Here is a 12,076-nt window from a genome sequence, read left to right on the forward strand (position 1 = left end):
TTTGAGATTAATGGTTGTTTTGGAGGACCAACAACTGCTTAGGGGTTTGTTAGGGTATTTCATCCAAGTGCTTGTGTGAGGAAGAGGGATTTTGTGATTTATGTGCCCGTGTAATCGATTACAGACAGGTTGTAATCGATTACTAGTGCCTCTGTACCAAAAGTCTAACGCTGCTCCCTGGCTCTGGTAGAGGGAGCTCCCCAATGTGTTGTGTGTACTGACTTTGTTAAAATTTAAGTTAAAATTTAAGCAAAACCTAAAATGGAGAGAGATACGTGCTTTGAAGGAGAAAGTTTAAATAAAATGATTGAGGGTGTTTTCGGAATAACATAAAGTCACCTTTTTCACATCAGTTTTTTAATTAAAAAATAAATTAAAGTGAACCAATAGAATGCTGACATATGGCGTTGGCAAATCATTGTCAAAAATTGGTTGTCAACGTATCGCGATCCTTAAATAAAATACATCTTCCAACAATAAAAATGAATGTGCAAATAAATCGAATAAATATAATTTAAAAATGAACAGTCCAGATGATTTAAGTATAGCAGAGAGAAAAGAGTTGTTTTTTATAATATTTTTATAATAAAAAGAAACTAAAAGGAATTTTTGTATAAAACAAAATTAGTCACTATATATATTAATGATGGAAACACTGTTTTTTCTTTCTGGGTTTAGGGAAACAATAATTTTTTTTGAGAATATTTAGTTTATATACAACAACTTGAAAAAGTAATAAAGTAATATTTAAAAATTATATTATTATACTAATATAATAATAAGGTTGTGAAATAGTAATATATAAAATAAAAATTATCAAAGTATGATTACTTTTATAGAAACATGTTGATAATAGTTTAACGGTGTCTTCTTTCTGATTTGATGTTAGAAGTTTTTTTCAGCAACAAATATTGAAGTATTTAATTTACCGCTGAGCCAAAATTTTATGATAGAATTATGTGAGTCTCCTCTGCTCAAATAGACTCGAACAAAACAGCTTTTACTAATAACCTAACAAATCTAATCTACCTTGTACTCCTCTGCAGCTCGGTCCATCCGAGATTATTGTATGAGCAAACAATGGGAGAAACATTAAATAAAATAATATTTAAATTACGGAGATAAATAAATGTTTATTTGACACAAGGAAAGCATGTTAATTTAAAAACCTGTGTCAAACATTGTTACTGTGTGAGGATAAGAAAACTTGTGTTAGTGTATTATGTAGAAAACAGCTTGATGGAAAGTATTGGACTGAGAGAAGTTTACGTTAAATGATCACGTATTGATTTCTTAATTACATGGTAAACATGTATGTATGTAACAACTTTATATGAAGCCATTTCCTTCGGGGCAGGGAGACACGGTACATTGAATGGTGAATCTAAAACTTTATACTAAAACTTTAGGTGTACTAAATTTACAAGTTTCTTGATAAGCAAAGTTGTTCGCAGAATTCATATATTTATATATATCAAACAGCCTAAAACGAAAGATTAATAATGCTATCTGCCTCAGCCACCCCATTTGCGTGGGTGAATTCAATTTTCTACACTGATCAAAGTTGGCATCCCTTGTGTTCTCATATATATCAAACACAATTACATCTTTTTTTCTTACATTTTCAGATAGTGAATAGTTTCTTTTCCATCCAGTTGATAATGTCCTGAGCAATCTCTTCACGCTCAGGCTCAAACAGAAGGTCGTGTAGAAAACCATCATACAGCTTTATGTCTTTGAACTTTGAAGCTGCTTTGTCATACAGATCTTGTGAGGCCAGTGGATCTGTTACCTTATCAGCAGTGCCGTGCAGAACAAAGAATGGTACAGTCACGGAGTTGAAGTTTCGCATTAAGTACGAGGATATCCGTAGTATTTCATGCCCAGTTCGTACCCTTATAGGTCCTGTGTACACCAAAGGATCTGTGTACTTCGCCAACAACGCTGCTGGATCCCTCGAAACTGGAATGCCCCTTTTGTTTGCTCCTTTGAATTGGAGCCTTGGAGCCACCAGAGAAAAAATTGGAGCAACAGCCTGCATCAACACATCAATAAACAATAGATATCATATCATATCATAGCAGACTGACTATAGTTTTATTGGAAGTCGGAGGATTGACATTATCAATTGAAAAGGGAGGTTGTTACTTTCATGATAACTTTGTATATTACAGCATGTTTTTTACTGCAGGTATAAGAAACATGCACAAGTTTACCACACATAGCTAACGTTGTAGTAACAAATCAGAAACACGTTGACTCATAGTTATATAACAAGCACAACCTACTAATGCAAAACTTACACCAACAATTGGATGAGCTGGCTTCACACCTAAAGCTGGCGAGGTTAATATAATTCCTTCCACCATTACTTCGATATGAGGATGGGAAGCAGCCTACACGAAATTTGCAGAAATTAAATTTCCAAATTCAACAGAGACAAATTTAATCCCAAAAGGTATATATACAGGAGATTTCAGCCCTTACTTTCAAGACCACAGCTCCCCCAGTGGAGTGACCAAAGAGAAAGCATGGTATTCCAGGATTATCCGATCTGATCTTTTCTAGGAAAGCCCCCTGTTCAAGCCATTACTATCAGTAAGAAAAGTACACTGCTAAAAACACTGACTGACATCTGAAATTGTTGTATGGCATGAAAATTACTACAAATAACAATTACAACGAAATTTAACAAAAGATACAATTCTAGAGAGTATGATCAAAATATTGGTAAGCCAAAGCAAGAAATAAGCTCTCAAGTTAACTTGAATTTGTTTCACTGAATCCTTTTGCATTTCCACGAAAGTGAGAATGTTTATTCTGATGCTTATGAAAAAAAATACTCCTAGATATCTTTTGTTTTCAAGAAAGTTTTCAAATAACGTTTCCATTATAATATTTATGGATATGAGATTCCTGAGAATATAATACCATAACATGAAAAAGAAAAAAAAAACTTCAGAAATATCGCTGCTTCATGCTTTAAGAATAAAAGGTTAACATGTATTCCAACTTCACGCAATATCTCTGTCCCGATTAAAATGGTAGAAAAACAATGATGTGGAAAACGGTTTTCCATTCCAAGAACTATCACAAACAGGAACAGATACCACAAGTCTATATTGATACAAGAACATGATTTTTAACTAAAGAAAGAAGGAATGCACGTACTGTGTCTGCAACCACATGATCAAGAGAAGGAACATAACCATGCAATCCATCACTGCCTCCATGACCTGTAACAGTAAAACAAATCACTCCAGATCCCTCACAAAATGATAAGGACAGAATTTTACTGTTACTAAGTCTATCGTAGATCCATTTGATTAAAAAAGGTGCAAAAGAATGACGATCTCACAGGGGGGCGAATGGAAAGAGAAATCTTAAATTACCTATCCAGTCCATTGCATAGACAGCAAAGTTGCATGATGTTAATTGCCTCGCAAAGTCCGCATATCTTCCGCTGAAAAATAAGTAATATGTCAGATAATTGGGAGGGTATGGGCGATACTTCTTGTTATCTTATAAGAAACAATCAAAGGAAAGATTTAAATGTATTGACAATCGCTTCAAAAATCAAATTTTGCAAAAACTAAAGGCAGAGTAAACTAGTCCCGCAATGAAAAACATTCATCAACTCCTGAAAGATAGCAATTTAAAAAAAAAAAGGACAAAGCAATTGAGCAAGATTACCTGTGTTCATTGAGCCCATGAATGATTATCAGAATGCCCCTTAAAGAACAAAGAAAATAAGTTAGGCCAAATGTTACAGAAAGTTGGCTTTACATGCTAACAAGGAAAGATGCAAGCAATTAAATAAAGAAAAGAAAGCACAGTCGATAAGCAAGAGCTTTCTAACAATACATTCGTTAGACGGTCTCATCTATCATGTCAGAAAAAAGACACAAAAACAACTGTCCTGTGAACACGACTATTAAAAATCAGTGAAGCTTAACGTTTTGCTGTTTGTAAACAGTTCAATAGTAAACCTACGAGTCAATAACACTGTAGACTAACACAATAATACACAAGCAAATTTCATTGCATTCAGCATGTAGAACAAAATAATTCTACATTCAATTTTTAAGAACAAAAATTCAGTTCAAATTTTCAAACACTTGCATCTTTCATCTCTCTTTGTCCAATTACTCTATATCACCAAGAGAGGACCCAATTCTAGACGCACTTAAGTCATCTCACTTCAATTTCAAAAGCTCTCACAGGAACGACAGAAAAACTAAAACACCTCTCAAAATGAAACCCCGAAACTTGCTAGCAAAATTTCCTCTCTTACAACTCCAATTACTTCAATCAAGCTACACTGACAAATCATTTCTATTTTTTTAATGTTTAAGCTCATTCACCATTTACCCTGAAACAGAATTTCTGAATTTCAATGTGTCGAGAACTTTAGCTCAATCTATCTCTAGAATTCTCTACGTGTACACACGAGGCTAAGAAGTGGAGAACAGAACACAGACACAAGAGTTCGTTAAGCAATAGGGTTTGACAGAATTCCGTTAAAAAAAACGGAGAAGACGTGTTGAAGTTGCCAAAAACGTAAAGTGAAAATGAAGTGAGAGAAAAACTCACTTGACATCTTCGGAAACTGGGAACCAAGAGCGGCAAAACAAAGCGTTGTTTCTAACCCCATAGAAAATGGAAGTGCTCCACCGGCACCACCCTTCGTCGCGACCCATTCCAAGGTAGTCCTGCGCCAAGGCTCTCCGCCGGCACGTGTCCTCCTCCTCGCGCACGAGCCAGCGCCGCCTCAAATGCTTCTTGGGTGACGGTGGCCCCGCCGTTGAGGATAGGCGGCGGCGGCGGGGGAGGATGAAGAAGAGGAAGGAGAGGAAGAAGGTGTAGACGAAGATGAGCGAAGCCCTGAGAGCCTTGAGGAGCGGAATTATGCGGTTGCTCGCCCCCGACGTGAGAGGCTCCATCTCCGTCTCGGCGGAAGACATCGCCCCCTGCGACGGCGACGATTTCGGAAACAGACACGGACTCGTAAAACAGATAACAGGAACAGAACACCGCTACACACCACAATGCAAGCGCAATCTGGTTTGACGTAGTTGGGTGTTTATTTATACTTGTCCCGGATCCGTTTGTTTTGTGGGCCCCCATATCTGACGGTTCAGATTGCGCCATGGAGGAGCTGGAAAAAATGTAAATGCTGATAAAACGTTGTTCGCATAGGAAGTGGAGATAATCAATGAACGGTGATCTCTATGGTACAGCCAATACTCGTTGCACTTGCTCTGATTATTAGCTGAGATTCTCCACGTGGCGTATTTTCATTTGGTATACTTGGCGGGCAAAAAAACGCGTAGTCTAGGTGATTGTGGTTGGCTTTTCCTACCAGTTCTAGAAAACTGCGCGTGCATTATAATCGCTTCTATTTTCCTTTTTAATAAACATTTTACAGAATTAAGAAAAAAAAGGACATAAACTTCTAAATTTGTGTGCTCTTTTTATAATTAATATATCAAAAAATTTATAGATAAAATAAAATTCTCTAAGGTAATTTTCTGTAAATAAATTCTTTTTGTCTCTTACCTTACAAAATATTAGATTGTCATCAAATTATTATTTCTGATAAAACTATGCTCATTTTATCACCAATTTCTTGAGAATTAAATTTAATTGTGAAGATGACTAGTATCTTTAAATAAAAAAAATAAAAATACAAAATACGGAATTTACATTCAAAAACCAACGTACCATTTATTGTACAGCGGTTTGAATCGAAATAGTCCACGCAATGCTTTGAATTTAACTCTACGCGCTCCATTTTTATTTATTTATTTAGTTTAAAAGCAAATAAATAATTATAATGGTGATAGTGTTAGGAAAGTTCAGACGGAGACTTCAACAAGAATAAAAAGTAGAGGTTTTTATTTATAAAACCAACGACATGTTTTGTTGTGTATCATGATATCGCAGTTAGGTGACGAAAACTAAACTTCTTAGCGTCTTCGTGTGTGGCCTTGTTTTCACTTCAATTTTCTCTCTCTTCAGTTGAAAATCCTTGTCGATATCTTCTAATTTTAGACGCTCTATGCAGAGATTCAATCCACAAATAATCTATTATTCCAACAAGATCAACAAATTGATACGTTTGTACTTTTCAAACGTTAAAGTGTAAATAGAAATGAATTGTGTTACAGGACTTGTTCAAATCATGTAAGAGAAAATTACTTGCATATCCTTAATTAATTATAATAGAGGGTATCAAATTTCTAACAGAGATTTTCCTTCTGTATTGACTGCAAACTTATAAGGAAAGAAGATAACGAATAAAAAGACAACCGACATACAGAAAACAAGTGAAATAATTATTTGACATTATCATATGTTTGTGTTTAATCTTATTTTTTAATATTGTTTATCGAATTGGTAATGATTTTATCAACAGTTGACGTGTAAGCTTGTGTATGTGGTGAAAGTGATTTGTTTTTTCCAACTATGAGCCGTTTGGTCAACTACTACTCAAACGAAATTCCTTTCAACTAACTTATAACAATAATGAAAATAAGTATTTCTTAAAGGTTTAGAAAAACTAGTAATAACTGTTTGCATTTTCTTGCTGCAGCACAACTCTTCAACACTTTTAGGAGTTAGAATTTTAAATTGATATTAAACAATTTTTATCATTATGAAAGTTCATATGTACCAGTTAATAATTCAAGATCAAACGGAAGTTTTTGAAAAAGTGAAAAAGTAATCATATGTAATTAAAAAAAAATACTTTTTAACAAGTTTTGTATTGAAGTAATATTTTAGTCTCTTAAATATTTTTCGAGATTCATGACATATTTATAAATGTAAGATTGCTTAATTTATTTATTATGTGAGATATGAAGTATTACAAGAGTTAAATATATTTTTAATTAATATTTAAATTTTTACGTAAAACTAAAATTTGTTTATGTTTGAAATTATGATACATTTTGTTTTTTAAATTTAAAAAAATAATATAGTTATTTCGAATTTTATTGAATCTTCTGTATTTTTGTCAAATTCAAGATCCAACTCTAGGGAAAACAAAATCTAAAGAGAATAATAAAATTTTAGGAATTCATTTAACTTTATATTTGGGCTAAGCTGGGTAATAATTGAATTTGGAGTTTATATCATTTTAGGATAGGTTAAAATAACTTGATAATATTGTTATTGACGCGATCAAATTAATGCTATTAACCTATAACAATTTTAATATTGTTAAGATAGTAGTAAACAAAATAGAAAGGATAAATTCAACTCTAAGTCATCTTCCAACGAGGAATTGATTCCTAACAAATTAGTTCTAATAAAAACTATACAAAAGGTTAGTAAAACAAAAACAATAAAGAAGATACTGATTAATAAAAGATTAAAGAATAAAATAAAAAAAGATAGAAAGAAATAAATTTATAAGAAGATTTAAAAAGATTAAAATAATGATAAAGAAAAAGGTTGATTTGACTATTTTTTCAAAATAGGATTCATCATGTTATCTAAAGATTATTGTTCAATTAATTATTCTCCTAGATTTTCAAATTAATCAATATAAAATCTCAATTAATTTACTCTTTACATTCTCGATGAAATATTACTAAATTTAATAACTAAAATACATTCTCAATTAAATATTACTAAGTCTAATCATGTCTATTCTTTTATCTCTTATATCAATTAAAAAACTAATTAACCAAAGTACATTCTTCATTAATTCTGGTCAAAGTTTTTACCACTAATCAAAGTACATTATCAATTATTGGCAAAAACTCATTCAATTAAATGAAGGTTTCTAACTTTAATTAAAGTAAATTCTCAATTAAAAAGATATGTTATGTAGATTTAACATCATGCTACAAATCATTACTTTTAATTGATTAAGAAGACATAGATAAAAATAAACCACAACAAGAATCAAAAGAATAAATAAATTTATTTATCTAACCTTAGAGTTCAATTAAGAATTACAACATAATTAACCCTAGAGGCTTAACACTCTATGGAATGTAGAAATAACATAAAAATAGAATAAAAGGGGTTGAGAACATAAGAGAAGAGAGGGAGGACAAAATTTGAACCCCCAAGGTTCCTAAGCCCCCCTTATTGTGTTTCCTTAAGTTTATTTATGTAAAAATTGGATTGGGCTTTGTTTCACACTTTTCTGTTATTGTAATATTCTTTATGATAATGTAATCTCCATCAAATATCTTCTAAATAATCCAATATTTTCAAAATATATTTGATTATAATGAAAATCTAAAAATATTTGAAAAGATATTTGTTAGATTAAAAAAAAATTGGCAAAAATTATCTTTTGATATTTATTGATATAGTTAAATAAGATAATTATTTAACAATTATCAAGTAAAATATCTTAAGATATGTTTTCTCCAAATTTTCTTTAATCATAGACATTTATTAGTTATCAAAGCCCTTTTAGTAGAAAAAAAAAATATAGAAATTCGCAAGATCCAATTTTTGTTGCCTGTTCTCTCTTATTGGCTTAGCCAATTTCTTCACTTTTTCATGTTATGCTTGGATAGACTTTTTGTGGTTTTGATTTTACTATTCTTGGCTTTATCTTCAAGGTGTGATGAAACTTTAATTAATTTATTTTCACACCTCAACAAGCTCAACTTCACTGTAATTGTACTAACACACTTCAAAATATTCAAATAACATTTATGTAACTAAAAAACCATTTTTAACATGTTTTTGTTTAACATGCTAAATAAATCCAATTATAATAAATTCTAATTAAAATTTTTCTATTAAAATACAAAATTCAGTTAAGAATCTAATATTAAAGGCTAAATGAAAACATAAATATGCATTCGTCACCTATCTAAAGTTTCTATTATGCTAAAATTTATCTAGATGAAACCCTAGGTCAGTCAATCTAAGCTAGAAGACATACATGCTTCTCATTTACCACATGGTGCAATGTAGAAAGCATGAATGTCAATTGGTATTTATCCACCCTTTCTGACTTGGTATTTTTAGTACATGGGAAATTATTTGAATTTGAATTTTCCTCTTCTGTTTATGTAACTCTAAGTTGTTACAAAAATCATTCATAAATTATAATAAATTTTTCTAAAAAGATTTCCCCACACACTTGTGAGTTACCTTAGAATAAGTTTTCTTATTTTGGTTTCCTTCAACTCTCTTTATCTTAGAATTAGTTCAATCTCTTAGAAAAATTGTTCTATACTCCCACATCAAACCACCAAATCATACTTCAATCTAGTTTATGCAATGTATTCATCTATTATTCATTTGTCCCAAGTAAGGATGGAGTTTGAGTCATCAAAATGTATACATGTTAATTTTATAAATTGAATTTATTTATGATATAGTATATTGTGTTAGATTTTCTTAAATGTAATCAATGAAAATGATAATTAATTAGATGATAGTTCACTGTAATAATACTTATCTATATTGAATGAAACCATAGAATAAAAAGATCTTAAATTTTAAATCATTGAAAAGTTAATAAATATTTATCTAGTGTACTTGTTATTATAGTAAGTATACAGAAAAATCTTCATTTATCATATACTATTAAAGGTAAAGAAAGAGTTTTATTTTAAGTAATAAATCTAATTGTAATTCATTCAGTTTTTAAAGATTTAAAATTGAATTAAAAATATGATTGACCAAGAAATTTTTAAATGAAATATTTGATAAATACTATATATATATATATATATATATATATAAAGTATCATATAAAAATAATATAATTTAAATTACACATATTTATTATATTGTATTATTATTGTGACTGTAATTATTTTTTTCATTTATAAACAATTGATAGTACCATTTCAATTAGTTACCACCTACTCAAATAATTATAATATTTTCTATTATGTTGGTGATAAATATTAAGTGTGTTAGATGCATTTTTCGAGGTTACACTTATGGAACATTGGCAAATTTTTCGATGTTACACGTACATACTCAAGTAATAAAATATATTAAAAGAATACGCACGCAATAAAGTTATAATATTTAATTATAATAAATTTTCACAACATTTATTAGTTGAATCTTTATTCGGTGCCTAACATTTTCTTGACATTTTAGTAACGCAATCACGTTTTTTTTTTTTTTTTAATTAAACCTTGACTTTTAACTTAGCCATGTGAAATTGAATGAACTCAAGTACTAAAGTTAAATCACTAGGTTTGTCTGTAAAAAGTGAATCAACATTATGTAAATCGCTTTTCAAATAAGCAATTATTGTTTAAAATACCTTAAGCTTTAAGTCATTCCCTTGCTAAAATGATTTAACTCATTACGAGCTATCACAACAAAATTTGCTAAACCAATAATTGAAAAGTATAAAAATGAGAAAAATATATAAATATAAAAAGTTCGATGATAAACTATGAAAAAAAAAAAAATTAAAGAAACAATATCATAGTTTTCAAAATGGTTGAGCAGGGAGGGCCCAACAAATTAACACAAAAAGACAACGTCACACTCAACATTTTCTCAACATACTCAAAAGTTTTTCTCTTTAATCATGATAACAATTGTTTAAAAAAGAATAAGAAATAATTAATTAAAAACAAATCTTTACATTATTAAAAAAATTATGTACATACATAAAAAATACAAAAATAATTAAAATATTTCCTCTTAAATTTTCAGTTAACAAATTCAAGCATCTCACCTTCAATTGTTTTATACTATCTTACTCCCTGCTATCAGTGAATAAACGATATTAGCTGCATGTTAAATAAAGAGGAAAAAAGATATTAATAATGGTTGTTTGGACTATATAAGAGAGAAAATTAAAAATGATAAGACTTATTATTATTATTATTTATCTATATCAGTTTATTTGTTTTATTCTTTTTATCAAATCAATGAAAATACATAGTTTTTTAAATATTTTATCTCTATTTCGATTTGATACTTATCCTTTTCACCACTTATAACAAATATTCTCTGTCAACTTGCATTTTAAAAAGAAACGTTTTTAGAACAAATCTTATCTTGTTTCCCATACTTTATCTTTTTAATGGGCCACTAGAGAGTTGGACTTTGAAAAATTGCTTCCTGCACCCAGTCATTTTCTGCCCTCCTCCAAATTCTCCTCGAGCTACACACAGGGTAGGTACACGCAGTGAAAATAATTAGGGTTAATATAAAAAAATATGTTAAAAGGACAGAAATGGTATTTTACATGGTTGGTGGGGTACAAGAAGAAAAAAAATGGGGTGGAGGAAGTAATTGCCAAGAGTTATCCACAAATTAAGAAAAGTGGTCCAATTTCTTTCCGTTAGCGTATTTATATGGGCGTTGCTCCCTACACCTCCACACATGCTTCCTCCACCTCTCCAAATTTTTTTAATTTTAATTTTATTCTTTTAAGTTAAAAGTTTTTTACTTTTTACCGTTTAAGATTTTTTAATTAATTTGAAAATCTTATTTCTCTTCATCTTTGCTCTGCAACTGCACCTCCACCCATGTTTCACGATTTCTCTCGTTTCTTTCTTCTTTTCTTTCTTTTTCCTTCATTTTTCTCCAATAAAAATGTAAAAATGTAAAATTGAAAATCCCTATGAAAAAGCTAAAAGCATCAGAAATTTAATCGCTTTACAAAGAACGCAATACTACCAAGCTGTTGAAGAATAAAAACGGTCCAAAGATCCAAAGCCAAAAAATAATAATACACCATAAATTAAACTATCAAACAAAGTTAAAAAAAAAATGCTGAAGAAAATCAACATGAATGGAGATGAAAACAAACCGAACGAAATTTGGATCATCGATGCTCCTCCATGTCAAAGATCAACAACAATGAAACCTAAAAAGAAAAATGAGAAAGAGACAAATGAAGAAAAAAGAAAGAAAAAAAAGAAAAAAGAAAGGAGAAAAAATGAGACGGAAATGGAGAAGAGAGGAATCGTGAAACATGGGTGGGGGTGCAGCTCCAAAGCAAAGATGAAGAGAAATAAGATTTTCAAATTAATTAAAAAATCTTAAATGGTAAAAAGTAAAAAAGTTTTAACTTAAAGAATAAAATTAAAATTAAAAGAATTTGGGGAGGTAGAGG

The 12,076-nt window shown here is 30.3% G+C and overlaps 1 protein-coding gene across 1 annotated transcript; it reads right to left on the reverse strand.

Moving 5' to 3' along the window:
* Positions 1–1,424: 1,424 nt before the first annotated feature.
* Positions 1,425–5,075, reverse strand: LOC106762713 (monoglyceride lipase). Its single transcript, XM_014646752.2, has 7 exons — positions 4,594–5,075; positions 3,694–3,732; positions 3,393–3,463; positions 3,172–3,236; positions 2,488–2,577; positions 2,304–2,396; positions 1,425–2,035 (listed from the first exon to the last, which is right to left on the reverse strand). Exons 1-7 carry the CDS (start codon positions 4,962–4,964, stop codon positions 1,625–1,627), a joined length of 1,140 nt encoding a protein of 379 aa, XP_014502238.1. The 5' UTR covers positions 4,965–5,075; the 3' UTR covers positions 1,425–1,624.
* Between the last annotated feature and the right edge of the window lie 7,001 nt (positions 5,076–12,076).

The sequence above is a fragment of the Vigna radiata genome, chromosome 5 (genome assembly GCF_000741045.1).
Source record: "Vigna radiata var. radiata cultivar VC1973A chromosome 5, Vradiata_ver6, whole genome shotgun sequence".
Classification (NCBI taxonomy): Eukaryota; Viridiplantae; Streptophyta; class Magnoliopsida; order Fabales; family Fabaceae; genus Vigna; species Vigna radiata.